General features: G+C 39.0%; 2 protein-coding genes across 5 annotated transcripts in view; one reads left to right on the forward strand and one right to left on the reverse strand.

Annotated features, from left to right (window-relative positions):
- Window positions 1-11,753, forward strand: part of WASHC4 (WASH complex subunit 4) — a 39,203-nt gene extending 27,450 nt beyond the window's left edge. Inside the window, exons 24-34 of one of the 4 annotated variants that reach the window (XM_066319972.1) lie at window positions 572-676; window positions 2,089-2,223; window positions 2,962-3,070; window positions 3,748-3,814; window positions 4,533-4,619; window positions 5,119-5,266; window positions 5,414-5,510; window positions 5,983-6,179; window positions 7,156-7,255; window positions 8,633-8,708; window positions 9,456-11,753. In XM_066319972.1, coding sequence (XP_066176069.1) covers window positions 572-676; window positions 2,089-2,223; window positions 2,962-3,070; window positions 3,748-3,814; window positions 4,533-4,619; window positions 5,119-5,266; window positions 5,414-5,510; window positions 5,983-6,179; window positions 7,156-7,255; window positions 8,633-8,700 — 1,113 coding nt within the window. In that variant the 3' untranslated portion in view covers window positions 8,701-8,708; window positions 9,456-11,753. Of the gene's footprint in view, window positions 1-571; window positions 677-2,088; window positions 2,224-2,961; window positions 3,071-3,747; window positions 3,815-4,521; window positions 4,620-5,118; window positions 5,267-5,413; window positions 5,511-5,982; window positions 6,180-7,155; window positions 7,256-8,632 lie in introns of those variants that run through there. The other 3 variants (XM_066319973.1, XM_066319971.1, XM_066319974.1) reach the window with 3 other exon arrangements.
- A 202-nt stretch (window positions 11,754-11,955) lies between these two features.
- APPL2 (adaptor protein, phosphotyrosine interacting with PH domain and leucine zipper 2) overlaps window positions 11,956-27,504 on the reverse strand; it is a 33,609-nt gene continuing 18,060 nt past the window's right edge. The window contains exons 6-21 of the mRNA XM_066319990.1: window positions 25,609-25,650; window positions 25,433-25,491; window positions 24,323-24,469; window positions 22,092-22,174; window positions 19,364-19,522; window positions 18,174-18,362; window positions 17,812-17,854; window positions 17,678-17,734; window positions 17,478-17,566; window positions 16,867-17,019; window positions 16,691-16,743; window positions 15,751-15,925; window positions 15,073-15,109; window positions 14,823-14,963; window positions 14,099-14,146; window positions 11,956-13,313 (exon numbers count right to left, since the gene is read on the reverse strand). Coding sequence (XP_066176087.1) covers window positions 13,188-13,313; window positions 14,099-14,146; window positions 14,823-14,963; window positions 15,073-15,109; window positions 15,751-15,925; window positions 16,691-16,743; window positions 16,867-17,019; window positions 17,478-17,566; window positions 17,678-17,734; window positions 17,812-17,854; window positions 18,174-18,362; window positions 19,364-19,522; window positions 22,092-22,174; window positions 24,323-24,469; window positions 25,433-25,491; window positions 25,609-25,650 — 1,601 coding nt within the window. The 3' untranslated portion in view covers window positions 11,956-13,187. The remainder of the gene's footprint in view (window positions 13,314-14,098; window positions 14,147-14,822; window positions 14,964-15,072; window positions 15,110-15,750; window positions 15,926-16,690; window positions 16,744-16,866; window positions 17,020-17,477; window positions 17,567-17,677; window positions 17,735-17,811; window positions 17,855-18,173; window positions 18,363-19,363; window positions 19,523-22,091; window positions 22,175-24,322; window positions 24,470-25,432; window positions 25,492-25,608; window positions 25,651-27,504) is intronic.

A 27,504-nucleotide genomic window follows, 5' to 3' on the forward strand; every position in this document is an offset into this window, starting at 1 on the left:
AGCTAGAAGGCAGCAAGGATAATTGGCTGTTCTGTAAGAACATATAAAATATGTGATTTTTGAGCTCCAAGAATGTGTCTCTGAAAATGGGTTATTGGAGAGATGAAGCAGTGAATGACATGGAGGGCATGGACAGGCAACAAACCTATGAGGTTTCTCACAATGTGAGAATGAGGTCCCCACTACAAAAATGAGTGGCTTCTAAAAGAAAAGAAGTGCTTTTTTCATAGCTAATAATTCAGTAGTGGAACTCATTGCTATGGTATATGAAAGGTTAAAAGTGCAAACAGGTGCCAAAAGAGTTTTGGCTACTTAATGTGGGATATAATCTCAAATATGGGAGTCTTTAGTGCAACATCTGCCTTAGAATTGTTGAATCACAGCTGTGTAGAAATCAGAAGAATTTACCAGATAAAGTTCATTGTATCCATGCTATATTTTCTTGGCTCTTCCCCTAATCACCAGTTATCAGCTGCTCTCAGAAATAGGAAATAGGCTATTTAGATCAATAATTTATCACAGAACCAGTTTTTGGGTAATTTACTTTATTTTTTCCCTTCCTGCCTCCCAGATCTTCATTGAAAGAACAAGTAATAACAAGCACTTGAACACCATCAATATCCGACACATTGCTAATTCCATTCGAACTCATGGAACGGGAATCATGAACACAACAGTGAGTATCTTTTGCACTGCTGCTGTTGGATTGTTTGTTTGTGACTGTGCACAAAAACCTCCTCCTTGCTTCTCCTAACACTTTATTTGGTTATGCAGTTTTAATAATGCAGTAATAATGTTCTGTGTGAATTAATGAAACAAATCCCTTCTTGGATGTGGCACATATCAATATCACAATCTTTTGAGTGTTATCACTTCCAATTTCATAAATATTAAGGAAGAGATCTAAAGCCACATCAAAGGAGAGATAGATGTTCTGGTTGGACTGTTCCGGACAGTATGTGTCCTGATTTTCACCTTATTGACACTTAGTAGACAGATACTTTAGCTGTAGTTAAAACAAATTTTGAAAAAATGCAATATTATTTTTTTTAAGTTCTTCTTGTAATTGTTACGCTTAAGAAATATCAGCTTTTCAATGTGCAAAATAAAGCCACAGACCTCTGATCACTTGTTGGAAAAACAAATTCCTATGGCAAGGCTTTTGATGATGTCTGAGGTGTAGATTACCGTCTTAACCAGCCAAAGGTATTTGCCTCTTTGCAAAGTAAATGCAAAGAGATGCATTGTGTCTGCCACAGCTGGAGTTTATCTTTGTTATCTTTGGGATTCTCAGGTTTGGATACAGTGATAAAGGTGTTTTCAGGACAGTGCTTTCCAGTCTGCTGGTTAAGTTCCACCGTGTTGCTGTTTTCTTTTTTCTATTCTTCCAGCTCAGTAATAAAAAAAAAAAAAAAAAAAAAAGGAACTTGCTGAAATACTGAATCCACTCTCAAGTCATTATTTTGGAAGTGGAAATTCCTAAAAATAGAATTTTTATGGTTTCTTTCACTTTTCTTTTGAGAGTAGGAGAGTGGGGACTGTCTCAAAAAATGCTGCTACTCTTATTATTTTTTGGTTATGTATGTTTATTCACTTCTGATGGTGAGTTAGTTATTTTTGCAGACATGAGAAGTATTGAGATGTGCAGGGTAGAAGTTTCTGCCCTCTGAGAAAACATTTTAGAAAACTTTGAGGAAGTGAAAAAGGAGTTTATGCAGATTGTACAGACTGAGGAAGTTGAGTGATTGTGTCTGCCTGTTTTAACTTGATGGCTGTGCTGTTCCAAAAGGGCACTTACAGCATATTGCAGATAAACTAATGACTGTGTAGGGCAGGTGATCAACTGAAATGCTGACCTTGTCCCTTGGTGACCCTGCCTTTCCTGGAAGAGCAGGCCTTCCAGAAGAGTGTTTTTTCATTTCTCCTTATTCTTTTCAAACAGGGAAATGAAAGTAGGTTGAGAAATGGCATTAGAAGTTACTCAGGCATGTGGTGAAAGCAGGGTGTTAGATGTCTTTGTTACTTTGCTAACTTTCTCGATTTGACTGCTTTTTTTTTTTTTTTTTTTTTTTTCTTTTTGCCTTTTAGGTAAATTTCACATACCAATTCTTGAGGAAAAAGTTTTACATTTTTAGCCAGTTCATGTATGATGAACATATCAAATCCAGACTTATCAAAGACATCAGATTCTTCAGGGAAGTCAAGGATCAAAATGATCACAAGGTATAGTAGTTTTTGGAGGCTCAAGAGTAATTTGCTAAAAGAAGTGCTACTTTCATGTGACTGAAGGTGCACCAAACCATAACACTCCTATTATTTATTTGTCCCCAGATAAAGGGACAGCTTTTGTCCTGGTGAAATGCAGTGTTACCAGTGTCTGTATTCAGGAGGGCTTTATTTCATTCTGTCTGCTCTGTAACTGGCTAAAATCATTCTCTCAGTGACTTAAGGATGGTTTGGTGGAGTTGTTGTCTATTGGAGGTTCTAAACTCCTTGTTCAACTCGTGCATAACAGTTTTTAGTTAATATAGTTAATATAATAAGCTGACTTGAATGGAATCCAAAATGATGTGATTGTGTAGCGCTCATTGCAGTATGTCAGGATTTGGGAATGAGGGTCTGGTTTTCCATGCTAGAAAATTGTCTCAAAGATGGGAGAGACAATGTATTTAGTAAGATAGACTGCTAGCTTCTTTGCATGTCAAGTGCTTATTTGTTATAGGAATACTTTCTTTTTCCCAGTAAAACTATTTTACTTCTCAACTTGCAGAAGTGACTTAGTTAAATTACTCTTGTGAACTAATACAGACAAGCAGGTGTATAATTTATAAAAAAATAAAGCTGTAAGTGTGGCCTAAAACTACATTACAAATAGAAATTTATTGATGTGATTATAAGGTTTTGGGTTTTTTTTTTCTAGAGGTAGGTAATTATTACAAATAATTTTAATTCTTTTTCTAGTATCCCTTTGAAAGAGCAGATAAATTCAACCGTGGCATCAGAAAACTTGGAATAACCCCAGATGGGCAGAGCTATCTTGACCAGTTCAGACAACTCATAAGTCAAATTGGTATGAAATGCTAACATGTTATAAGTGTTATTAAATGGAAGAGATCTTTGTCACCTAGTAACTGACCTTTTAGCTCAGTCTAAAGCTAGAATTAATTCACTAGATGAAAAGTACACGCTAAATCATGCTCTCAACTAATTACACAGAAATGGCCTTTGCATGTCTTAACCTAAAATACAGTTAGAGTTTGCATAGATTTCTGTTCCCTTTTCAGTTATTTTCTTATGGCACTGACTTTTATCCATGTTGAGTGTATCTCCCTGTAAAAGCCTATGAGTGCTAAGTTCATGTATTTCAAAAATTGGCCATGTATCAGCTGAAGTATCTTTGAATGCTGCACGATGTGACAATGATACTTTCAGCACTGGTGCTGTAAATGTGCAGAACTGATCTGAACTTACAAGTGTTTAATGTGCCCAGTGGAGAGAGTTTGTATGAAAGTGAACAAAACCTTGCTTGATGACTCATTTTTGTTTTCATTTTTGTTTTGTTTCTCTCCATAGACTTTTGATAGCAGGGTTAAATTAAACTTTTATAACTTGGCTTTTAGAGCCAAGTTCTGGGCCAGAACTACATGGCAACTTTAATGTGTGTTTCAGAGCCTGTAGGAGCTATGGAGAGGGTGTGTGTATTTAAGTAATTACCAATTGCTTCCTTGTTTTTTCTTGTTTTTAAAGGCAATGCTATGGGTTATGTACGAATGATAAGATCTGGTGGACTTCACTGCTGCAGTAGTGCCATTAGGTATTTCCACAAATATTTTATTTTCCTCTTTGCTCCTTTTCTTCCCCTTGCTCTGTATTCTTGCTGATGTTCCCTATGCTCTAACCTATTCTCCATAAATTTTGAAAAGTTCCATTTATATGCCTTCATTTAAGTGAAATTATTGAAGGCAGTGCTGGGATTCAGCACTGTGGAATCATGGGCATAAATCACTAAAAATAAAACAAATTCTCTGGAAGAACATGGCAAAAGAGTTAATAGAATGTACACATTAGTAAGACATCAGTGCATAAACCAGCAATATGTGTTTTTAAATATTTTCAAGGGTGCATTAAGGAAAAATAATACAAACCTTGAGGAACTTGGAAAACACACTCCCCATTCCTTTAATGATTCTGTGTACATTTTGTCCATGCTTATGAAAGGTCATTGAAACATAGTAACTTCTGCATAATAAGAAATAATTAGTTTTCTTGTGAATAATATAACTTAGAGTTACCAAGAGTATGAAGTGCTAGAGAGAGGAGATGATAGCCCAGTAAAAACAGAACTACAAATAATGATGTGTGTGTGTTTAGAAATGAGGTTAATAATGCCTGGGTGAGAATGTATGACAGATATTACATAATTTGAACTAAGTAGTTCAAGCCCAGATGATTAAATTAAGTAAATTATAAATTAGGGTAGATCAATGAATACAGACAGTTGAGCATAATCATAACAAACAGTAAGTTTTCAGGTTTGTTCCTGATCTGGAAGATATTGTTAACTTTGAAGAGCTGGTGAAAGAAGAAGGACTTTCAGAAGAAACACAAAAAGCAGCAAGGTACACAAACATCATGCTTTTGAGGTCTGGGGCAGGGGTGGGATGAAAGAATTGTCATTTCATGTTTACAAATGCACCAGTTAGTTTTGTGTGTTTGTGCATTAAAAGTTCTGCTGCCTTTATGCAAAAATATTTGTTTCAAAGCAAATAGAAGCAGTTGCTTTGAAAATCTGAAGTAGCGTTGATAGTAATCGAACTAGAACCTGATTTCTTGAAGAAATCCTTGTTTAAAAGCTGACAAGCTTTCCTCACTGTGTGCCTGAGCTCTAATTTTAAAATTTTCAGTGTCTTAGATAAAAAAAAGATGCAAATATTCTATCCAGAAACCTTTTTCTTGAGACAGTGAAATCAAGAAACACTATTTAAATGAGCTGTGGGGGGAGGATACTCTCCCAGATCCTGGACTGTGGACACAGGCAAAGGGCAGAGAGAGGGCTGTTATCCCAAGAGGTGGGTAAGCAAAGGGATTTCCAGCAGACTCCTTGCTCATCCCTTGCAGGCAGCTGGACTCTGTGCTCAGTGACCTGACGAGGAACTTTGCAGAAGGAACTGAGTACTTCAAGATGCTGGTGGATGTGTTTGCTCCCGAGTTCCGCAGCCCCAAGAACATGCACCTGCGGAACTTCTACATCATCGTGCCCCCCCTGGTCAGTGCTTGGCACCTCCTGAGAGTTTTGTCAGATCAAGGCTGTGTTTGAATGTTTTGTTTTAGACTGCAGTAGCACCTGTGGCAATGCCTTGTGGCGTTTGTGAAGTCTCTTTGTGATTCCAAAGACGGCCTTTCATTCTTGCAGACCCTCAATTTTGTAGAGCATTCCATCAGTTGCAAGGAGAAATTGAATAAGAAGAACAAAAGTGGAGCAGCTTTCACTGATGATGGGTTTGCCATGGGTAAGTTTCAGCACTCTCACTAGCCTTTGGGTGAACCAACGTAATGGACATTTGCAAGAAAAGTTTTGTTTATGCTTTGTCTCTTCCCATAATTAAAAAATCCATCATATATTTGGATTTGTCTTTGCTTCAGCAGAATGGATTTGAGGGTTATGGTTGTGTTCAGAATTTCCTAACATGGAATAGCTCCATATGGGAGCAGGCAGGTCTAACATATATCAGTGCTTCCAAATTTCCTTCCAGTAGTTCTCATCTAGATGAGAAGGAATGCAAGTGTCTGGAGAAGTGATGTTTGTTAAAAATTGAAGCTTGTTCTTTTTTGTGATTTTTCCCTGATAGATTAATTGGAAGTTAAAAACAGTTTAAATTATATTTACATGGAATTACCAGCTTAGGCTTATCAATTAAAGATGTTCACAAAATGTTTTGCCAACTGCATGTTGACTTCAGTACATGGTTTGTTAATGACTAGGTGTGGCTTACATTCTGAAGCTTTTGGATCAGTACCAGGAGTTTGATTCTCTACACTGGTTCCAGTCTGTTAGAGAGAAGTATGTGAAGGAAATAAGAGCAGTAGCAAAGCAACAGAATGTGCAGTCCACTAATCAAGATGAAAAATTACTACAGACTATGAACCTTACCCACAAGCGACTGGAAGTTTGTTTACAGGTACAGCATGGGCCTGGTTCCGTGTTCTGGTAACAATTTCTGTTCTGTACTGAGTTCAGCACTTAACTCATCACAAATCATGTAACTGTGTTCTGATGGAGCTCATTGAGAGCGAAATCCAGAGCATTGTCTGCAGCATAAAGACTTGAGGCGTGTGACCTGAAGGGAATGTCATCGGTTTTTGTGATATTTGAAAAGCTGATTCATTGGAATTCTCCGTCCCACGGAGTTTGAAGTCTAGTGCAACTAAACCATAAATGATTAAATAGGAGAGAATGTATTTTGGTTAAACTTCTTATAACAAAAATAACACTGTGAGCCTTCAGAGTTGCCTGTGTGTTAATTCTGAGCTGCTGAATTGAATGATGCATCAGCTATCAAATAAGGAAAGGTGCATTTGAATTTTGAAGCACAGCAGCTCAGGTTTCATCTGTGGTGTGGTGCTTTCCCTGTCTTGATGGGAGAAGCCTATGGGACAGATCTGTAAGTGGCTATTTTTACAGCCCATGACTGCATTCTGTAATGTCATGTTGGAATAGATAAGGCCCTGTATGCCCTCAGCATTCCCAGGGATGTGCACTGTGTTTGGTCCTCTTTGTTAAAAAACCATATCACTGAACCTTGTTCGTACACTGATCAAGCTTGTGGTTGTTTAAATTATTGGATTGCATGATTTTCCATGGGCAAGTTGCTCTAAGTTCTCACTGCTGCTACAAACCTACTTTTCAGCCTCAGTAGATCAGTGACAGATTTATGGGAGTGATGCTGCCTTGCTTAAGTTGCCCTTTAATGTAATTTGACATATGATTTGTAAAATGCCTGTGAATAAGGTATGAAAAGAGGAAGATTTTCAATAGCATTTAAATGATTTAGATACCAAAACCTAGGTGCCTAAGATGCTCATGGAAGATCTCATTGATATTTGGCTACAAATTTGTGATACACTGATGCTCCTTTTCTTTATCTTTTCCCTTAGGAATTTGAACTCCTTTATTTCTCACTAAGTAGTGCAAGAATTTTTTTCAGAGCAGATAAAACTGCAGCAGAAGAAAGCCAGGAAAAGAAAGAAAAAGAAGGTGAGTGAATCCTGTATGTAGAACATTTTGGCTAATGAGATTGTGTGCCTTAATAGAGGGTTTTTTTCCATCAGCTCATAGGTTGGGTGAGTATTCCAGAGAAAGATTTATGTGGTCATGTGTGATAGAGACTCATCAAGAACAGCTCAAGAAGGCCTTCTTTGGAATAGGTGAATTTCAAGCTGAGCTTCTGGGGTGTGGAAAAAAAAAAAAAAGCAATACCACAGAAGACCCAGCTGACAAAAAAAGCCTGGGACAGGGAGAATTCAGTAACTTCAGCATCATACTTACCTCTTCAATTACCAATGCTGACAATGCCAACCTTAGGTGGTGGTAAGTAAAGTGGTTTTCACCTGTTGTACCAGCTGGTTTTCAGTGTACATAGCAGATGATGCAGTCACTATAGATACTCAGATGTTTATGATATGCTTGGTCTCCCATTGAATTCTGTATCCAAAGGGTAAGATCTTAATCTGTGGTGTGGTCTCTGGATTAGGTAACACTGGTGTTCCGCATTTCTGTTCCTGGTTGTATATTCTCCCTCATGAATTCTGAAAGATTCTCTTGAGAAAATTTCTCTTGAGAAATTTCCAAAGAAATGAGAGTGCTCCTAAGGATCAAGATATAGAAATGCAGTTTGGTCACAAGTTACTTAGAAACAATATATTAAAAACTGAATTGGTAAATAATTCCTCACTGTAGTTCTGACAAAGGCACAAGTGACCTGTGAGATTACAGTCACTGGAGAAAACGATTCATTTTCTTCTGCACTAAACAAACTGTTTGTAAAGAAAAATTCTTTTAGCATGAATTTATATTCAATCAAATTCAGTGAAGTTACTTCAGAGGAAGGAGGAAAAAAAAAAGAAACCAATGCAAAGAACTCCAAGCATTGTGGGAGGAATAGACATGCTGCTCTGGAGTCTGTGGGAGACCATTCTGGAGAACATCAGCTAATTGTATTTTAGGTTAAATACTCTCTGCTGTGGTACCTGTTCAGTTCCCCAGGCAATGTGTTGTGCAGTGAGAAAAGCTGGAAATCCATACCAGGGTGGAAAGTTTTGAACATGGCAATAATATCTATGTCCTCTACCATGATATTTGAACTTGGACCTTGAAAAATCTGTGAGCCTTGTATATGTCGTTTTTAGACAAGTACTGCTGATTGAAGAACCTTTCACCCCAAATACAAATTTCTTCATGGGGCCAGGACTTCTTGTGCTGTAAGGTCAGGTTCCATATGCTGACCATGAAATACTGCAGGAGGTGTTGCTGTGACATCAGCATCACATATATATATGTGCTAGGGTTTGAGGAGTTTTGTTTTGAATGGAGTGTTAAACATGATCCACACCTTTCTTATTTTTATTTTTGTAGAAGACTCTGGTAAAGCAAGCAATGGAGACCTTTCCAACTCTACGCCTGCAGAGCCTGTTGTGAAGTGACATGGCTGGTATGGGTGATGCTTACTTACTCAAATCTCTCATCTCCGTGTCTTCATCAGTAACACTCTGTAGGGATTAAAGCTCTAGATTTGATTTACTTGCTCTGTTAAATCCAAGAGAGATTGTACAGTAGTATACTAGCATCCTCTGAGGCTAGCTCTGTGTTTGTCTATATTTCCTTTGGAAACTCCTATTTTTCGGGAGTTTGTATTATTTTCAGAACTTTCTTTAGATTGAAAATAATTTAATAAAATGTTGACCTTGGAGGTAGTTATTTGAAAGTACAGATGTGCAGATAAAAAAAATCCTTATTAATTTCTAGATGCATTCTTGCATCTCTGTTGTAGCATTTAAAAAAAAAACAACCCAAACTCATAGGCTGTTGGTCCAGGATTTGAACTGGCATCTCTTCAACCAGGAAAAAAAACCTGAATCCAGGTATTGGGTGTATCTGTTGTCTGAAAAATAATCGAGACATGTCATTGTGCAGTCCTGTTGCATTTAATGCAATCACAGATTACACTGTGGATGTAACAGTGTATGTTGTGAATGTATGTTAAATCTATTATACAAAATGGGAGTGCTTATTACTGTTTTATTCCCAACCCCCTTGTTATTACTACAGACAGTATTTGTACGGTGGGAACTTAGGATCCCATAAAACATTTATTTTCCCCTGGTTTTGCCCCCTTATCAAAGAATGGGAAAATAAGAAAAAGTGAACATAACAAATTACTTCTCATTTCATACTGAAGGTCTGATTTGCATCCACAGAAGTAAGGGAATCCAAGAGCCAAGACCAGAACCACAATCAGCTCTTCCTTTTATGACCAGACACTGTGATGGGTGTCTGTAACTATTAAGTGATCTTACAGTTCATGAATACGTTGTGCCTAATTACAAGTTTCAGCCTCAATTCTGTATTTCCTAGCCTTTGTAGGTCTGTTGTACCATGTGTTGTTCATACAGTCTGACATGCCTGATTATTAACAATACTTGCACAGCAGGCTCAGAAGCTGCTAAACACTGTGAGAACTCTATATAACATCTGTCCATGCCTGCAAGTAGAGGTTCTAGATTTTGCAAGAGTTACACGGATTCCTAACTTAAGTAGCTAGACTTAGCTTAAAAGAAAACACTTCTATTAAAATACACAGGTGTGTTTCAATCTCTCTAGAACATATCTAGTTCTTACCAACCAGAACAAACTATTCCAGTCAGTCCAGCTGAGAGAACTACCCTTGGGGGAGGGTTTTTTTGGCACTCTTAAACTGTATTTTTAGACCAAACTTGCTTTAATACTGGTTTTAATGGTTCAAATTGTTCCACCCACTCTTGGGTCATTGGTTAAAACAATTCCTGATGTATTTTTGATTTGCCCTTTCCTGCCAGTCCCTTGAACATTCAGACAGCAAGGATGTATGTTTTGTCACAGCTAGAGAGACCAGACTGATACAAACGTTCTGTTTGCTGGTTCTGAGCCCATGACACAAGTTTTTTTGACTGTTAAAATCAGCTGAGTTCATTAAAGTTTTTATTTTAAATTCATTATACCTGCCCTAAAGAATGCTGCATTACTTGATTTTTGCTTTTTTTTTTTTTTTTTTACTTTGATATAGGGTGGTTTTTTTTAATTTGTGTACACTTTTTTTGACCAAACTGTGCCCACACTGAACGCTCAGCAGCACTGCCAAGATCAGCATTCTTGCTGCTGCTGCTGCTGCTTCCCATCCTGCTGCAGTTGCTGTGCACATCCTTCCACATTCCCACCTCTGCTGAAGTCATGTAAGTTCCTGGAGTGGAATGGCCAAGTGCTGCATTTCCTTCTTCCACAGCAATGGCAGATTCACCCATAGATGGTGTTCCTTTCTCCAGGATGGCCTTGCTAGGGAGCTGTGTACAGTCAAGACACAGCCCACACTCTAGTCTGCACTTGTATTTTCCCTTCTCCATTTTTTTTTCTTTTGGAAAGACATTATCTTGCTAAGGTAAGAGTTTGCAGTTGAACATAACGTGAACTGAGCACTGTCTTCATGTATGGTGGTTACCAAATTCACGTGGTTCTGGTGATGGAAATTCTAGAGGAAAGACATAGCCTATTTTTATAATGGCCTGTTTAATCTGGGAGAACTGAATGTATACTCTATGTGGCAAAAATATATACAGACACAAATATGTACAGTGATAATAGAGCTATTCTTGCTAATACAGGACTGTAGTTTGTATTTCCTTCTTCCTCTTTGTCATGTAGCAGCATAGACATGCAGAAAGATTCTTCTCATTTGAACTCCAAGTGGGTCCTGGGTTTGGATGTCACATGTGACACTGAGTTACATTAAATCCTTTTTTCTCCCCACAAGGATGTGGAAGGGGAGCAAAATTCATGCTGTGGTGCTACTACTCCTCTTTCTGTTGCTTTTGGCCTCCTGTTGCCATTACAGGAACCAAACTGACCCTAACTGGTTCTCTGGAGATGAGACAATGGAGCTAAAACAAAAAAAAAAAAAAAAATCCCCTCAACTAAACCAAACGTGCTCACTCAGAAATTCCCAGGGGTGATGTTAGTGAGGATGATGAATTTGCTACAGGGCCATAAAACATGTCTAGGGGGTTTTGTCCTTCAGGACAGGGTTGGAACAGGCTGGAGGCCAGGCTCTCACCCCCAGCAGGCAGCTGTCAGCACTGCCCTGAGGTGTTCAGCCTTGTGCCAAGGCTGCTGGCAGTGGCAGCAGCTGCTCTCCCCAGGGGTTGTGCACACCCGGCTCCCTGTCAGCCCTGCCAGCATGGCCCCAGCAGCACGGAGCAAACTCCTGGTGCTGAAGGGCACATTCTGCAGGTCCTAATGCAGCCTGGAACCAGAAGGAAATGTGAGTTGCATCAGATGTCCATCAACAGCTGTTTTCAGCTTCTCAGGTACAAAGGACCAAATGTAATACTTAGTGTTTCCTAACTCATTGTACAAAAGGGTATTTTGTTACTCCAGTCTCTTTGGTTTGTGAGTAGAAAACATTATGTAAATAAAACTGTTAATAAATGCAATTTTGAGAACCTCATTCCCAGTGTTTTCAGTAACACCAGTTCAGTGGGTGTTAGTTTTTTTAATAAGAGAGTTTCAGTCTTTTTATGAAAATGTTTTATGTCAGTTACTAACAGTTTTCTTCCGTAGTACTTTTAAACATTCAATAACTAGTTAAATTAGATTTATTCCATATCAAACACTTCCAGTCTGGGATCTTTCAGATACTGTTGCACAGATTCTGTTTATGGAAAATCTAGTTTATTGGTGACAGAAGAGTTAAATTAGGTTTGAGATATTTCAGCCATTTTTTTTAGGTACTTTATCTTGATTAATATAAATTATACTATCAGTTACCCCCCTCCCCCCAGCTCTTTATTTTGTTCTTGCAAAGTAATGTTGCTGATATTCTCAGGATTGAAAAAAAAAAGTAAACTTACTAGCCAAATTTTTCTAGTGTCTAATCCAAGAAGGTACTGTGAGACTTGTCACTACATTGTAGACTTGTAATCTAACATTTTATTGCTCAGCTTCTTAAAACCAAAGGCTGCTGGTAGACTCAGCTGTTGCATGTCACCACAATGTTAAAAATACAAAGAATTCTTACTATAAAAGTACTTACTGGTTCTACTGTTACCATCTCCTGCAAGAAACCTAACCACAGAAAAACCGCACACAGCTAACATGCCACATTCATTGCCTACTTCTGAGGTTTGCATGTCAGTGGTATTTAGAATTATAAATCAAGGAGGTACATTGTGTCCATTATTTAATTACAGAATGTGAGAGTGCGGTCCCCTGGAAGGTAAGAGTAGGCACTTAGATTTGTTTTATAAGCTTATTCTAGATGCAATATAAAAATAGATTATATTAATAGGAAAAATTTAGTGTTTAACAAATTGTTTTGTAAATAGGCTAACACAAAAGGTAAATCTTGTTACACATGAACTAGACTAAAAATAACTTCATCTGAAATAAAGTAGATAGTGCATTTTTTACCTTCATTCAGATGCACATAATCATGCAAGCTATGAAAATTGACTATAGTAGGAAAGTTGAGGCCTGATGTTTGTTGGAGAAGCTGGCAGCTCACAGGAATTTCAGTGGAAAGAGAGGCTGCTGGCCCTGTAAATGTAATCCATGCCACTAACCCTGGGTGTCTGACAGCTGTGCTCTCCTGCCCACCAGCAGCAGGGGCTCCGCAGAAACTCTGCTCAGGATTGCAGGATTGTCAGCTCCCAGGACTCAGCTCTACCCTACACATTACAAATGCAAAATGCCTCGAGGCCACAGTCCTGCTGTGCTTCTGCTGTAAATCCAGAGGGACTCTGCTGCGAAGACACCACTGCTCTCCAGCAGGAAAGGGCAGCTGGCTCAGCTCTGTGCAGGTGACTGCAAACCAGATCTTCTTGCAAAATGACTCTCTGCTTATGCTGCTCCCACACAGGCTGCAGGAAGTGCCAGGAGCAGCTTATGCTTCTGATTCCTCCCCTCCATGCATGGTTCCACCCTCTTCTGACATGTCATTCAGAAGCATGAACTTCCCATCGTTTGTTAATGGCACAGACTTCATTAGCTGAGCTAATGCTTCTGGATCCTGAAGAAAAAGGAGAGGTCAGCAAGCCCCAGCAGCCTTTGAGGAACACATTTCCCACTACTTCTTGCTAAGCTTATGCAAACTCAGGTTTTTTTAACAAACTTTTTTTAACAAACTAGAATAAAGATTTGAAACATAAATAATACCTTTTGGTTAAGTAAAGACAACTCTTGGGTATTTAAGAAAAAAAAATTTTTGAGCCTTTATTTTGCAGTTCTTTAGTTACTGAAAAGCAAGGAGAAAAGTAACTCTAAAGAATTTATTATACACATGCTCAGTGGTTGTGACTAAAAGCTTATTCCCCAACTTGTTCTGAAATCTTAGCAGCAAAAATATACAGCAAATAATAATGTCACATCTATACAGATAAAATGTATCTACAAGGGACAGGGTAACTGCCATTCATTTTAAGTGGAAAACCACTGATTTTCATCCCTAGGCAAGGAAAGAATGTCAGTTTCTAAAAGTGAAACAGCTGTGTGTTTTACACATCATCCCAAAGAGTTGGTTTTTTTGAAAACTTTGCTCATGGCTCTCTTTCAGACATGAACATTGGGATTTGTGTAATTTTGAATTTGGGCTGGGGTGGCATATTTTATCCCAAATAACATTACTGAGAAATCAAACTCAGTTTGCTTTTGCTGTGTTAAATAATGTCTGCAAAACTTTGTCCTTAGGAAGAGCAGCAGTTCTTTTTTCTTAAGCACACCAGAGGTACCTGGACAGTGCAGCTGAAAAGCAGAACATGAGGTATCATACAGCTGTGGAGAATGAAATAAACTTACCTTCTGTGCCTCAATAATTTCTTTTCCCAAGCTTATGGCATAGCAAATCTACAAAGAAGTACATGTAAAGTTCCATTCAGTTCTGATTTTTCTGTTCCTTAATTAAGAGTAAATCACACAACTGTCAGTGCAGGGAGTCTTAAAACCAGGCCTACAAGCAGAAGTGGAATACCAATTGGCTATGCTACCTACCGATAAAGAAAACTATCTCAGGTTCAGCTTCAAAGCTCAGAGAGGCAGGTAAATTTTTGTACTCAGCTTGGTTTGTTTTAGTCACCACACTTTATTCCCACCCTTGGGGGAGTGCATACAAGTGTTCGTAGGGACGAAGTTCTCCATCCCACTCCTTATTTCTGTTACAGCAGGCAGCAAACAGCCAGTGGTGGCAGCACACACAGTTGCCTTGTCTGTGAAAGCTTCACAGCTGTACATGTCCCAACAGAGCTGACATTCCTTTTGTTAGTGCTGCTGCTGGACAGCACTTTCCCCTCTCTCTTAATGCTGGGATTAGCCATCCCATCCTTTCCTCTTTATACATGCTGCTGCATTATCTACTCATTTGGTCCTTTTTAGACTTCAGCTACTAAAGGCTTGCATGTTAACACAGGTTTTCTTGGCCAGAAATTGAGCTGCTCTTGTTTCTACAGCACTTTCCCAGATGTGTAAGCCAAGAAGCCGCTGACCTGTTTTCTAAAGAAGGAATTTTATTAGATGTTACACAAACCTTTTCCCCTTCTGTGTTGCTCTCGAAAACATATGCGCTCATGGATTCTTCTCCCAGAGTATCACTGAGGTGGAGCACAAAGCCAACCAGTCTCCTGTTCTCCTGATGGGCAGCAAATTGTGTCACAGTGGTGAGATCAAACTGGAAAAGTAAAATAAATAATTCATTTGTTTTAACCAGCTCAAGTTACCACGTTGGCTCAGGTTCATGTGACGGAGTAGTCACTGCTGTGATAGAAAAAGTTACTTACACTTGCTCGTGTAACTTGGGTTTGAGGATCTATTAACCTGCAATTACATGTAGGGGGAAAAAAGAAAACTATTTTAGAGTGATTCCTGGCAATTTCAAGAGGCTTTGTAATAGAAAGGCGGTAACACAAGCAATTTTCAGATGAGGAAACATATGCCCAGAGTCAGATACTTTAGCTGAGATTGGCAAGCTTCAAATCTAGGCCTTGACTCTCAGCTGCTGGCAAGCACGGGTCAGAGCACCTTTCTGAGTCACTTGGAAAGGATCCTGCATTCCTGGGCTAACACAAAATGCAGAGGGACATATAAACACATTCCAGCTAAAGGGAATGTCTGATATCAGCATGTTTTACAGTGACACTACTGTCAAAGGACATTGTTAGGAAAGACAGATCTTCCAATCCATTGTTTTGCATCTTTTTTTGTATCTTTGCAGGGTCTTATAGCCCCCACTACACCCCTTCGATTTTGATAGGACATTCTTACAACTTAGTCTGGAGGATCATTTCTATGTAATACAGAATAAGAAGAGATATTTCTTTTTAGATAAAGTGACTCTTGGGATCTTGCTTCCTCAAAGGGTGTGTGTGTTTTAGAAAAACAAAACCAACAATACATAATTAGTCACAAATGGTATGGAGAGAACAGAATATATTAGCAAGCTGAGACTTTTGCAGTACCTCAAGTTCTTGCTGGTGACCATGAGGTGGGATTCAGTCATGCGGAAGATGTTGTGAATGGCCCGAGCAGCCAACACTTGTCTCATGGCTTCATAAATCACCTCGCACGTCTCGTCCGACTGAACAGCCATGGACCCTAAAAACCGAACCACGAACATCTGCTGCAGCAGGGAATCTGGAAGAGAAAAGCCACGGCTTCCTTCACTGTGCTACTTCAATTCTCCAGTAGCTCAAAGTATCAACGGAATTATTTTATTCACTTTGGAAATTCAGAAGTAAGCCTGCGGTTGGTGACTATCATGAGTGGTGGCTTTCTGCCATGAGTCACACAGTGCCCTGACCCAGTTTCAAACTGTGTGAATAGGCAGCAGTGTGGAGGTGGGGAAGGAAGTTACTGTAGTCGCCTGGAAGCTTTAAAAGTGTGACTGGTCCTTTACGCTTCATTTGATTAGCTAGTAAAATTCTCTTGCCTATTTTGCTGTCGGGTGCACATAAACTGTGATGAATTTGGGACCATGCACAAGCCTTGTACGTTCTTCCCTTTCTTCTATGTCCTTCTGACCTTCCATGCAGCTGGGCCCAGTGAGGTTTTCACCAAATCCTTCCTTGCTTCTTGACTGTCACTGTAAGGTTTAATCACAACTAAGCAGCCATTATGCAGCAAAGCCAGGCACCCTTTATGGCCAGTGGTGAGCAAGGGAAAGCAGGGTGAATGTTCAGAACAGGAGGTACTGCTTTGGTTCTGAGAGCAGTTTTCTGTCAGGGCTGTGGGTTCCAGGCACAGGGGAAGGGAACAGCCAGGGCCCAGCCCTACAGCTGGTACAGGAAGATCACTTTACTACGGATGTTACTTCTGCTCCATGGTGTCAGGTGCTTTTCTTAAGAGACACTGGGTAGCTAAAATCAAGACTAATTTTATCTGGGAGAAAGAAGCACTGACCTTCCTCTTCATCTTTGCTACTGTCTTCAGATTCCCCAAATGGATTTGCACGCCTGTGAAGGAAGAATTAAAACTTGAATTACAGATTCTGGTCATCACCACAAACAAATGCTACAATACTTCATCTTGCCTAAATTCACACTGTTACAGTGATGGATCACTGCCTCTGGCCATACCTGCCACCTCTGTTTTGGTCCAGAAATTCCATGGCAGGCAGTACAATATCAAATTGAATTGGTGTTCCAGGAGCAATGAGTTGTGTAGAGTCTTGAATGCCAGCTGATTCACTGGAAATTATTTTGTCATTTTCCATATTCTTTACAGTCTGGCTAAAGTGCAAATGTAAAAAAAAACAAAGTTACACTTCTATCCATCAGTGACACCCTGCCTTTGCCCTGGAAGGGAGACAGGATTATTCAAAAATCCAAAGCAGGAGGCAGACATCATAGGACGCAAATCCCTATGCAGACATGTAAGGTATTTTCCTATTTACCTGTTACTGAGGACCCTTAACAAAATCTTTTTCTTAAATCTAATATTATTTAGAACAAAATTGAACATAGTATATATTAAACCTGAATGCAGATCAACTCAGAGTGCAGGCTAAGTTTTAGCCATAGGTGGCCATTTGTCTCCCTGCTCTGTCTGTATTCACAGCTGCATTACCAGCAGACACCTGGACTTGTGTCTACCCTTCTCAGTGACAATCTCAACATCTTAACAGCCCTCAGCCTCAGGCTGAATACAACTGCACGCAGTCCTTGCTCCATGCAAGGGAGAACATTACCTGGAGTGCTGAACTTCATGTTTTTTCTCCAAGCTGGTAATGGGAGTCACTGCTTGCAGAGCTGTCTGATTTAATTTGATTGCAGCTGCCTATGAAAACAAGACAGAGCAGCTTTTAGACATGTAGTTTACCTTACCATGTGAAGAACAATGGGAGAGCAAATTGAAGGAATTGACTGAAAGATGGAAACAAGCTCCCACCTCTGGATTGTCAGTGAGATAGATCTGTCTGGAGATGTTGTTGATGGCGCATATCCACTGGAAGGGAAAAATGAAATTGAAGTCTTCAAGCTCACTTGTATGCAAGAATAATAACATTAAGAATTTTTTTTTACCTCCTCATATTCTTTCTTGCTTTCTGCTTGAAGGGTTATACCCCTAAAATATAAACACAGTGTGTAAGTGCCAACAGTGGACACCAGGGCTGTTTAACTCCAGAGCTTACAGTAATATCACCAAGCTTTACATCTATTAACCACCAAAGGAACAAGTATCATGAATAAGCTGTAGCTAAAAGACACCACATGTGCCATTCAGGCATTTGTGGGGGAGGACTGGAAGAAACATGCTTTTAATTTGGCGTCACCCCTTCTGGAAATCCAGAAAAGCTTACTACTACACCAAGCAAGTTTTACAGGCAAGAGCATCTGAAGGGGTGGGTGTGACTGGCTATCCCCAAACAAAACCTGTCTCATACGCTTTGCCTGTAGGAGTAGTGATCTGAAAGCAGTATCTTCTGTCTTCGCAGTCCACAGCCATAACAGAGCAGTTATCCAGGTCCTGAATCAATCCTCCAGCTACTGCTCCCCTTGGCTGACACATCAAGTTGCCACCTTGAGTGAAGAAATAGAGTCTTTCCCAAGTTGTAGTCACCAGACCTGTTTTACTGATGAGAAGATGCAGTGATAAAAGACTCGTTACTGTTTAGAAATAACTCCAAACAGGTATGAAACTGCAAACATATCATGATGCTAATCAGAACTTTATGTTGACCCCTGGCATTTTTTATAATGATGGGTCTCTGTTCAGATGAAAAGCAGCACCTGTTCTTAGCAGAAACTAATCTTTAATGAAAGCTGAAAAAATAAATTAATTCTAAACTTAAAAATCCTATCTTGTAGTTAAGGAATAAAAGAGCATCAAGTAAGTGACATGAAATACTATGAGCAGTTTAGGCACAAAGATTCATAATATAAAAATATCTACTGCAGTAGTATCTCAGAGTCCATCTCTTGCTTAGCTAGAGAGTCCTATTATATTGTAATCCAACTTTTGGAATACTATGAGAAATTAATAGATGTACACTCACAAAGAAAAAAATGACTAGAAAAACAAAATTATCAACTGAGATTTAATTGATCACATAAATAGGGTTATTATATGCCACCAATATACCTATCTCCTGTGGAAGTTGATGTAAAATTTTAAATGTAAAATCTGCAGAGGTAATTCTACATATGATACACATTCAAAGTTACAAACTTGCACTGTCCATAAAGCTTTTGTTTATGTAAAAGAGGTCATTTATGTAAATGTGTAGTAACTACAAAAGATAGCTGGTTTTGTAAACATTAAGATCTGGAAACAATCTGAACCCAGCCTCATCAGCTTCTAATTTTTAGCCAGTTGAATGCAGGAAATCATTCCTGAAGGCAAATTCAATCAGAAGCAAAATTCTGTTTTCAGAAAAATAGTCTCAAATGCCTCCAGTTTGGCTACAGCTTCAAAAGCACATTTCCAAAGATGACAGAGGTGCTTGAAGGATGAAAAGTAGAGCCACCAAACTGATTTAGGACCCTCAAACATCAATGCCTGAGGAGTCTTTAGACCCTCCTCCCAAAAAATGTACCCACTAAACAAACCAGCAGGCAACAACAATCTTCTTACTTTCTAAGATTAAGGTAGCCAGCCTTCTGGATGAGATTTCTATTGATGGAAGGTGAAGTTACATCAGAATCTGGGGTGTAAACAGATTCATTAACTGCAATTAAATCCTGCTGGGATATTCTCATTTTTTCAGCTTCAGCATCCAGCTCTCCCTGTATGCTGGAAAAAAAACAACAAAACAAACACCACCATAAAAAGAAACCCAGAACTATCATTAGCCATTTATACCAGGATACAGGTACCATCCGTAAGCCAAAATGAACAAAAATACCACCTGATATTACCTTGGAGGGTAGTGCAAAGATGAAATTTATTTTTTGAATAGACTTTTTGGGAAATACTGTTTTATAATACTGAAACAAGCACAGAAGAAACGTTGAGACATACTGAGAAGGAAGAGTTAAGTTTATTTTTTGAGAGACAGTTTCTAAAACTAATGCTTCCATAAATTTACACTGAACACATACAGATATTGCCTTAGTATAGAGGCATAGTTCAAAGCTGTTCAAGGCTGTACTAGAGGATCTCTTGGATTTCAAAGAACTTTGTCTAATCCCTCCAAGTCTGTAACACACCGGAATTTTTGCCTTGGCACCACCTATTAACTGGTCACGGATTTTAATTACCTGTAATTTTTTGTTTGTAGTACTGTGTTCTGCTTTGGCGTGCTTCAGGAAACATCAGATCTGAATTAAATTAGACCATATTTTGCAAGCTAATGCCTTTCCACTCCATCATTGAATGTCAGAAAAATAATTATTCAAATTCCATTTTTACATACAATGGAACTATGCTGTCAGTTTTTAACTCTGTGTTATTTCAATGAATCTTCGGATTTGTCATTTTTGTTACACCACAAAATGCTTTTGACAAAACCTCGCTGGCCCCTTCATGGTTTTTGAGACTATATTTCTCTTCCTAAGATGTGCTTCTCCCATCTCCAAGGCAGGAAGAAAAGTCCTGACAATTCTAAAGTTATATGCATTTGTGCCAATTAGGCCCAGTGATTACTGAGAATGTGTTAGTGTAAGTATCTCCTGTGTTTTTTACACCATTATCAATATTCACTGTAAAAATGAAAATGCTTTTAAATACCACTGAAATTCTGTAGCTGCACAATGGGTCACATCAGCTTGTTGTTCCAAAAGAACAAATCTGACAAGTGGAAAGGTTTTAGCTTGACTAGCAAGCAGATGTGACTCACTGAGGCCTTGTGATCCTCAGCACTAAGGAAGGAGAGGAGTGGGCAGCAGAGTTTTCAGTGGCTGTGCAAACTGAAGTCACAAAAGCCCGTCTTGTGCCAGTAATTCTGTGCTGCACAGTGCCATTCAGAATTTTACAAACTTCTCTTTTGGTTTTTCCAAAGTCACCACACACCTTTACTAGTTAGATTTGAGTTGTACTTTCAAGCTTTACTGTGTGAGACACTTTAAACACAAAAACCAGACTCAGCAAAATAATTGAGCAGCCTATTTTTGTTTCCATTTACTACTGTACACTGTCCAGAACTCAAATCCATCTGACTGTGGAAAACAAGGGCTTATTCTATGGTGAGGATCCAATGGCAGGATCCTCCTAGTGCCTGTAAGACATAAGTAAGAGGCCTTAGACTTACTAAACAATAGACACTATTTCAATGGAATTTAAAATCTGTCCTCCAGTCTCTACAAATGCTGTATAGACTCTGTAGAGGGATTTATTTCACAAGTGAGTGTGCAAAGATATATAAGTAAGTACAAAAGTACAGAAAGTAAAGAATCATTTAGTGAAATAATCTACTGTACAGAGCACTTGTTTGTAGCATGGTTCTCAAATTAACAAGTATGCATTATTTAAAGTGCCACCAGAGTGAGAGTAAGTAATGATTTGGTTACAGCTTGATATGAAAGGAATGAAGCATTAAAGTCAAGGACTCATTGGGACTATATTATCTTTATGGTCCATTCCAACCCCTTAACATTTCATGATTCTATGAATAATGTTCTCTCTATTATGACTACATTTCAAGTGTAAAGTTTACATTTACAGGGACTTAAATATAAAGAAACTCTTCACTACAAGTAGAAGATGTGGAGGGGATGTGTAAGAAAAAAAATCACAAAATTAGGAGTAAAAAAGCAATTTATTGAAATTTAGGACTTAGCCAAAGCAGGTTGAATTCAATGGAGTAATACAGCCTACACTGAATGCAATGAGTATGTTCCCTAGGGTGAGTTTTGTTTGCCTTGTGTAACTATACCACCAAACACTTTAGGCCCTAAATCCTTATTTGAGAGGTTAATGGGTTATTGTTACTGTATTATTGTTATTATTACAGAAGACCCAGTAAATATAAGTATCAGTAATTCAGAAAGCACCTTAAGTCTATTACATTCATTATTATATTAATCCTGTTAACCCATTTCTAGGCCAAATTCCATGCTTTTCTGTTCATGAAGAGACACAGGGATGTAAGAAAGCATGTGAACACTCCACAGTGTATAGTTTCTGACTACACTGTAAAAATACTCTCCTCAGTGTACACAGACAGCATTTTCTTTTCCATGTACAAACATTTTTATTTTTACAAATCTGTGGCTTCAACAAAATATGCTCAACAATGCAATGCATGCATGGAAGGAATCTAATTAGAAAGAAAGAGAGGCACTCTCTGGTACATGCTGAAGGTTAGAGAGCTACTGCTCTGACTCCAATGAATGACAAAAAGAAACAGAAGCACTCGGGTTACCTCTGAACCATGTCTGAAACAGATGACAAAAAGCTGTCCATTCTTTTGGAAAACATCTCTGCTCCTTTCTTAAAGAAGTTGATCTGAAAAATACCAAGAAAAAAGGGCACTGAAGGTTCTCTTGGCTTTGGCAGACAAGCAGCAGATTGTGGGAGTGTTAACAGTGCTCCCATTATGACTGGTACTTTTGGCGGGCGATCAAACACACGGGCAAAACAGCTGCATTGCCTTTCTTGCTACTCCCCACTTCTGCAACTCTCCACCCTTTCACCACAGATAAACTGCTGGCTGCTGACAGGTATGTTTCCAAAGAACTTCCTAAATGAACTCAAAGAAGGGAACAGGTAGCTTCTCTCACACTAGCCCAGGGCAAGGCTGGGGCTCGTGGTGTTAGGAACTGCTGGGTGCAACTCTGCCTTGTCAAAGGGAATGGGACACAAATCATCCCTTAGACTGAGCAGTCCAACCTGAACTACCAACTCCACCATGAAAGTTTTCAAAGTGCTGTGGCTAAGTGTAGCTGGGCCTGCAGAAGCCTCCAGGGCAACTGGTTGTAATCAACTAGTTTCACCATGGGTTTTGTTCTACTGAAGGAGCTAAAAAATAAGCTACCAGGGCCAAAGTGCACATTTTGTGACAGAAGATTACTTCTCTTAGCTGGTATGGCTCAGCAGGCACACAATAGAAGCAAAGCACTTGGCGTAGACTTGACCTTGTATTATCTGCTGCAGGGCACAGTCATCATTAGAGCCTACTGGAAACTGAGTGAAACATGGATGCAGCTAGGATGTGTGTGCAATTAATTAGGGTAAACACAAAAATCACTGATCTACTCTAGGAAGAGATTTAAAAGCAAATTCTTCTATGTTAAGCAATTTACTAGCTATTTCATCCACTTTTACTTGTGATTTCACTCCCTTTCTCTAACCTTGGGACCTACGTCTCCCAAGATTCAGATTTCTGCAACTACATTATAAACTACAGCCTCCCTTTACAAAGGAGAGAAAGAATGCCCACCTAAAGAATGATTCACCTATTCTATTTCTGAAGCCTGCTTCTGGAGGAAAGAGCTCTAAATTCCACTGATGATAAATGTTGATGCCAGTTTTCAATCGCATGACCCCTCCATTAGCCACTGCTTCTTCCAAAAATTCCGTATGACCTACTCATTTGTTGGAAATGTGAAACTGGAAACATGTGTTTGAGTAATTAATTAAGAAAATATATATTTGTGCTGAAAGGCAGTTCACAATATTTAAGCATCAACATCAGCTGGCTTCTGGTTATTCAGTCATTCCCATGACAACCTGAGACTTTCCTGTATAAAGCACTGGGATAAGGCAGTTTTGCCAGATGAACAGGGAAAGAAAGTTCAGTTTGGCTTCCAGTGAAGGAAACCAATGCAGTTCTTACACTTAGGATAATTACAGCAAAGAATCACTGTGAACTCCCGTGGTGGGGAAAATTACTGAATCCTCATTTCCTACCTATTCTAAATGAGGTACATGGGCTGCAAAAGACAGGATGATGTAGATGATGAACCACACTACAATCTCAAACACAGCACCACATCCATTTTTCCTCTTTTCATAGCCCAATTCTCATTTTCCAAACGCTTTCTTTCATCAAAATGAAAGATCCTTAAAACAGGTAATAGTGAGAATCAAGTGCTGTGATAATACTGGTTTGTTGATCCTCCTGACATCCTGGAGGGTCAGACTATCAGACTTGAGAAATGCTCTATCAAATTGCTGTTAGAATAAAAATCAGAGAAAGGATTTTCCAGCCTTATGCTCAATCCTCTCTACTGTTCTGTCCTTCCAGCTCTCCAGAGCATGCTCTGTTCCTCATCGTGCACACTCCTCATCAGTATGCTGAACACTATGTGCCAGGAAGGGAACTGCTACATAGGAGAGTTTGTGCAGACTGAGTAAACAGTGGAAGTAAATGCTACTGCACTGATAGCTCAGCTGTGAAAAAACTAACCCTAGGCTGATTTTGCATAGAAGTGTATTGGATTTTCTTTTCATTAGTGTCTTCTCTGAATATCTAAACATTCCCCTATCTGCTACAAACAAAATCTGTTTTTAGAATCTAGGCAAGCTGAAATGCAAATTGTTTCCCCCTCACCCTCGCTGTAATTTGTCAATTCTCAAACTAAATCCAGAACTAAAATGTTTTACTTTTTCCTGGAACATGTCTAAGTGATACAGACAATTTACTGTCAATACCTGTCCTCGTGTATATCCTAGCATAGGTTCCATCATTGCCACTCTCTTCCTGTACTGCAGAGCATTCAGGGCACAGTAATATTGCAAGGATGAAAGGTGCTGCTTTCTTCTTGCATTTGCCACTTCTTTTGCCACTTCTGCCTTAAGCTGAACAAAAAATGATAAAGGGGTTGACAGAGTGTTACTGTGTATATGGATATAATTACTGATCACCTTCAAGTTATTTTTAAATCATTCTCATTACAGAACTTCTCTAGGTTAAAATGAAGGATGAGAAACAAAGAGAGCAAATGGAAAACCCAAAGCAAGTAGTTCAAGCCCTTCTCTTCATGATACTTAAGCATTTGGGGAGCCCCCACGACTACAAACTATGTAACTACCACCACTAAAAATCTGGATCAGATCTCTGTGCAAAAAATTTATTTGCAGCTGAGATGACAACACAAGTCTGCAAGTGCTTAATTCAGAGGTGAGAAATTCACAGTATGCTGTATCACATTGTGTTCCGTAAGGCATTTCCTTTCAAAGCCCATCCTGTAGAATGGATTCACTCTCAGGACAGGGCCAGCCACACACTTTTTGGCAAAGGAATGTATTTTAGAATAGCAGTCCAGTGGGCAAAGAAGGAGCAATGTAGAGCAGTCCCACCAAGAGAGTTATGTGCATTAAGTGGAATGACAGTCCATACAGAGTGATTTAACAGGAAGGCACATGCAAAGAAATGGAATGCTTTAGGAGCAGCAGACACAAGGCTTCATGGCAGCTCACAATGAACTGTCCTCAGTGATACTGCATCACCACCTCAGCTGTACAACAGTAGGCCTATACAAAGCTATTTATAGTCACTGGGATTGCCTCTATCTGAAGAGCTCCTGTGGATCTGAAGGCCTCTAGTAGAGCACAACATTTGATCACTTGCCTAACTTGGAGAAAACAGGTGTAACTGGCTGAGCTGATGTTTAAAAGCTCTGTGTCTGCTTGGAAACAAAATCACAAATATTCTTTAGCTACTGTGAATTTAAGCAATGAACTCTCCAAAGTTCACAATGAACAATGATGCAGACAGAATGGTTGATGAAAACATTCTGTTTTCCCTTTCACATTTGTTACCTTTTCATTTTCTTTCCTTTTCGGTAACCTGCTATACTTTGCCATGGACACGTCATGTTCTGTAGACAAGGAATATTATTTTTTTTTAGAAATGTGATGGGGTATGTGCACACATTAAACATTTCTTCTTTGCACTAACAGCTGCATATGAATAGTAACAAAACAGAGACACATACCATTGCTAGCAAGGCCAAAGAGATCCTTCAGCGTGCTTACTTCTGAAAAAGAGAAATCAAATACTCTAAGTAAAACCAGCTGTTAACACTTTGTTCAACTGAGACCATTTATGGCATCTTTACTGCCCAAGTCACTCCAGTCCTTCTACAGCAGAGATATATACATTGTGCCTGTCTTGAAAATGCTAAAGCAGATCAGCTGCTAGAGAAATGAATAGGCAGAGAGCTAATTAAGGGTGGAGTGAGTTTATTTTATTGAGCAAGTTGTCACTCTGAGAAAGATGCCTTATCTGCCATGTCATTTCTCCAAAGAAGCACCATTTCAAGTATGTTTATCCTGACAAAAGGCCCACCACTATCATACAAGATCAGCAGTTCTGAACAATCTGAGAATGCTTATGTGATACCGAGAAATTTAGGACCCAGGGATGTATGAACTAAAGCCTTTTTCCTGTACATGAATCTTCCTCAGTGAACAGAACATTTTTTGCTAGGCTGCTCTGTGAAAAGAAATCCCTGACTGCTGGGTATGATGCTTGCATTACAAACACTGGCCATGAGATTCGGATAGAGGCAGAGAGAAGACAGACTGAACGGGCAACTTAACTTGACAAGTGTCAGGCACAGACTACTCTTAGTGTCCACACACATATGCTGCAACTGGCAAAACTTTCTCAAAAAGCTACAAAGAAAGCACACTTACAAGAACAGACATTATGCAACAGTGAAAATACCAAGGGGAAACTAGGATGTCATCATGGTCTCTGATTATTTTTAACAGCCTACTCATTAATCAGTTTCACTCCACCTTTTTTTCTCCCCAAGAATGCTTCATTATGACTCAGATGCAGAAAGACAGAAGATTTTTCCACTTGCAACTAACTTGTATCTAGAGGTATCTACAATATTCAGTGTATAGCTGTAACAGGATCAAAAGTAAAAACAGTAACACAGTTATTCTTCCTTTTTTAATCCCTCTATGAATTTTGATATGGTCAGGTCTCTACTAAAAATGCTGTTCTACAGACTGCATCAGAAAAGTGAAGGGTAGAATAATGAAAAAAATTTACATCCAGGGAAGTTGAAGAAGCTTCTGTTTTTTGTCACGCAGCAGCTGAAGCTTTGGTTGCAGGCTTTATACGCTTTTTCGTATCTTTTTTAATGAACATGAGGAAAGAATCCAAAAATATGGAAAAAGAATTACTATCTCTGAGGCCACATGAAAGAGGTGAGGAAGTGTTTCTAGCATCAACATCTTACCACCCAAATTCTGCTTTATATTTGACAGTGTAGGATAAACAATGTATTTGTTAACATAGACATCTGGGTGTCTTCACAACTTCCAATCAGACACTATAAGCAACTTAAACCAGTCATTATTTTGCTGTAGTCATTTTGTCTCACATCAAAATGATGTCTACAAGAGGGATGTAAGTGAGACTGCGACAAGGGAAATGAGCAGTGGGCTTTAAAAAAAAAAAAAAAAGAAAAGAAAGGAAAGGAAGAAAGAAAGAAATGCTGCTGTAAAAACTCACATTTCTGTTGCATAAGTAGGTAAGAATGTCCTTGACCTAGAATATGAGCCTGTTTCTTTTGTAATTACATCAAATGTTTGCATTACTGCCTTGCTGTTTAAGTAATGAAAGCCCCAAATTCGTGAAATCAGGTAACCTGGAACTGCCCTCGCATAGCACAGATTTTAAAGAGGACTGATTTCCTAAAAAGGAGGGAATATACTATTCTATGAATTTTAAACAACATTCTTGCCTGTGCTTGTCAAACAGCCCCAAATTCTGAAGTGGAATAAATATTGTTTACAAGCCTAATTCACTGCTAAATTTCCCTTCTGGCAATATAACATCAATGAGTGCAGTGAAATTACACTGATGTAAAAGC

The sequence above is a fragment of the Sylvia atricapilla genome, chromosome 5 (genome assembly GCF_009819655.1).
Source record: "Sylvia atricapilla isolate bSylAtr1 chromosome 5, bSylAtr1.pri, whole genome shotgun sequence".
NCBI lineage: Eukaryota > Metazoa > Chordata > Aves > Passeriformes > Sylviidae > Sylvia > Sylvia atricapilla.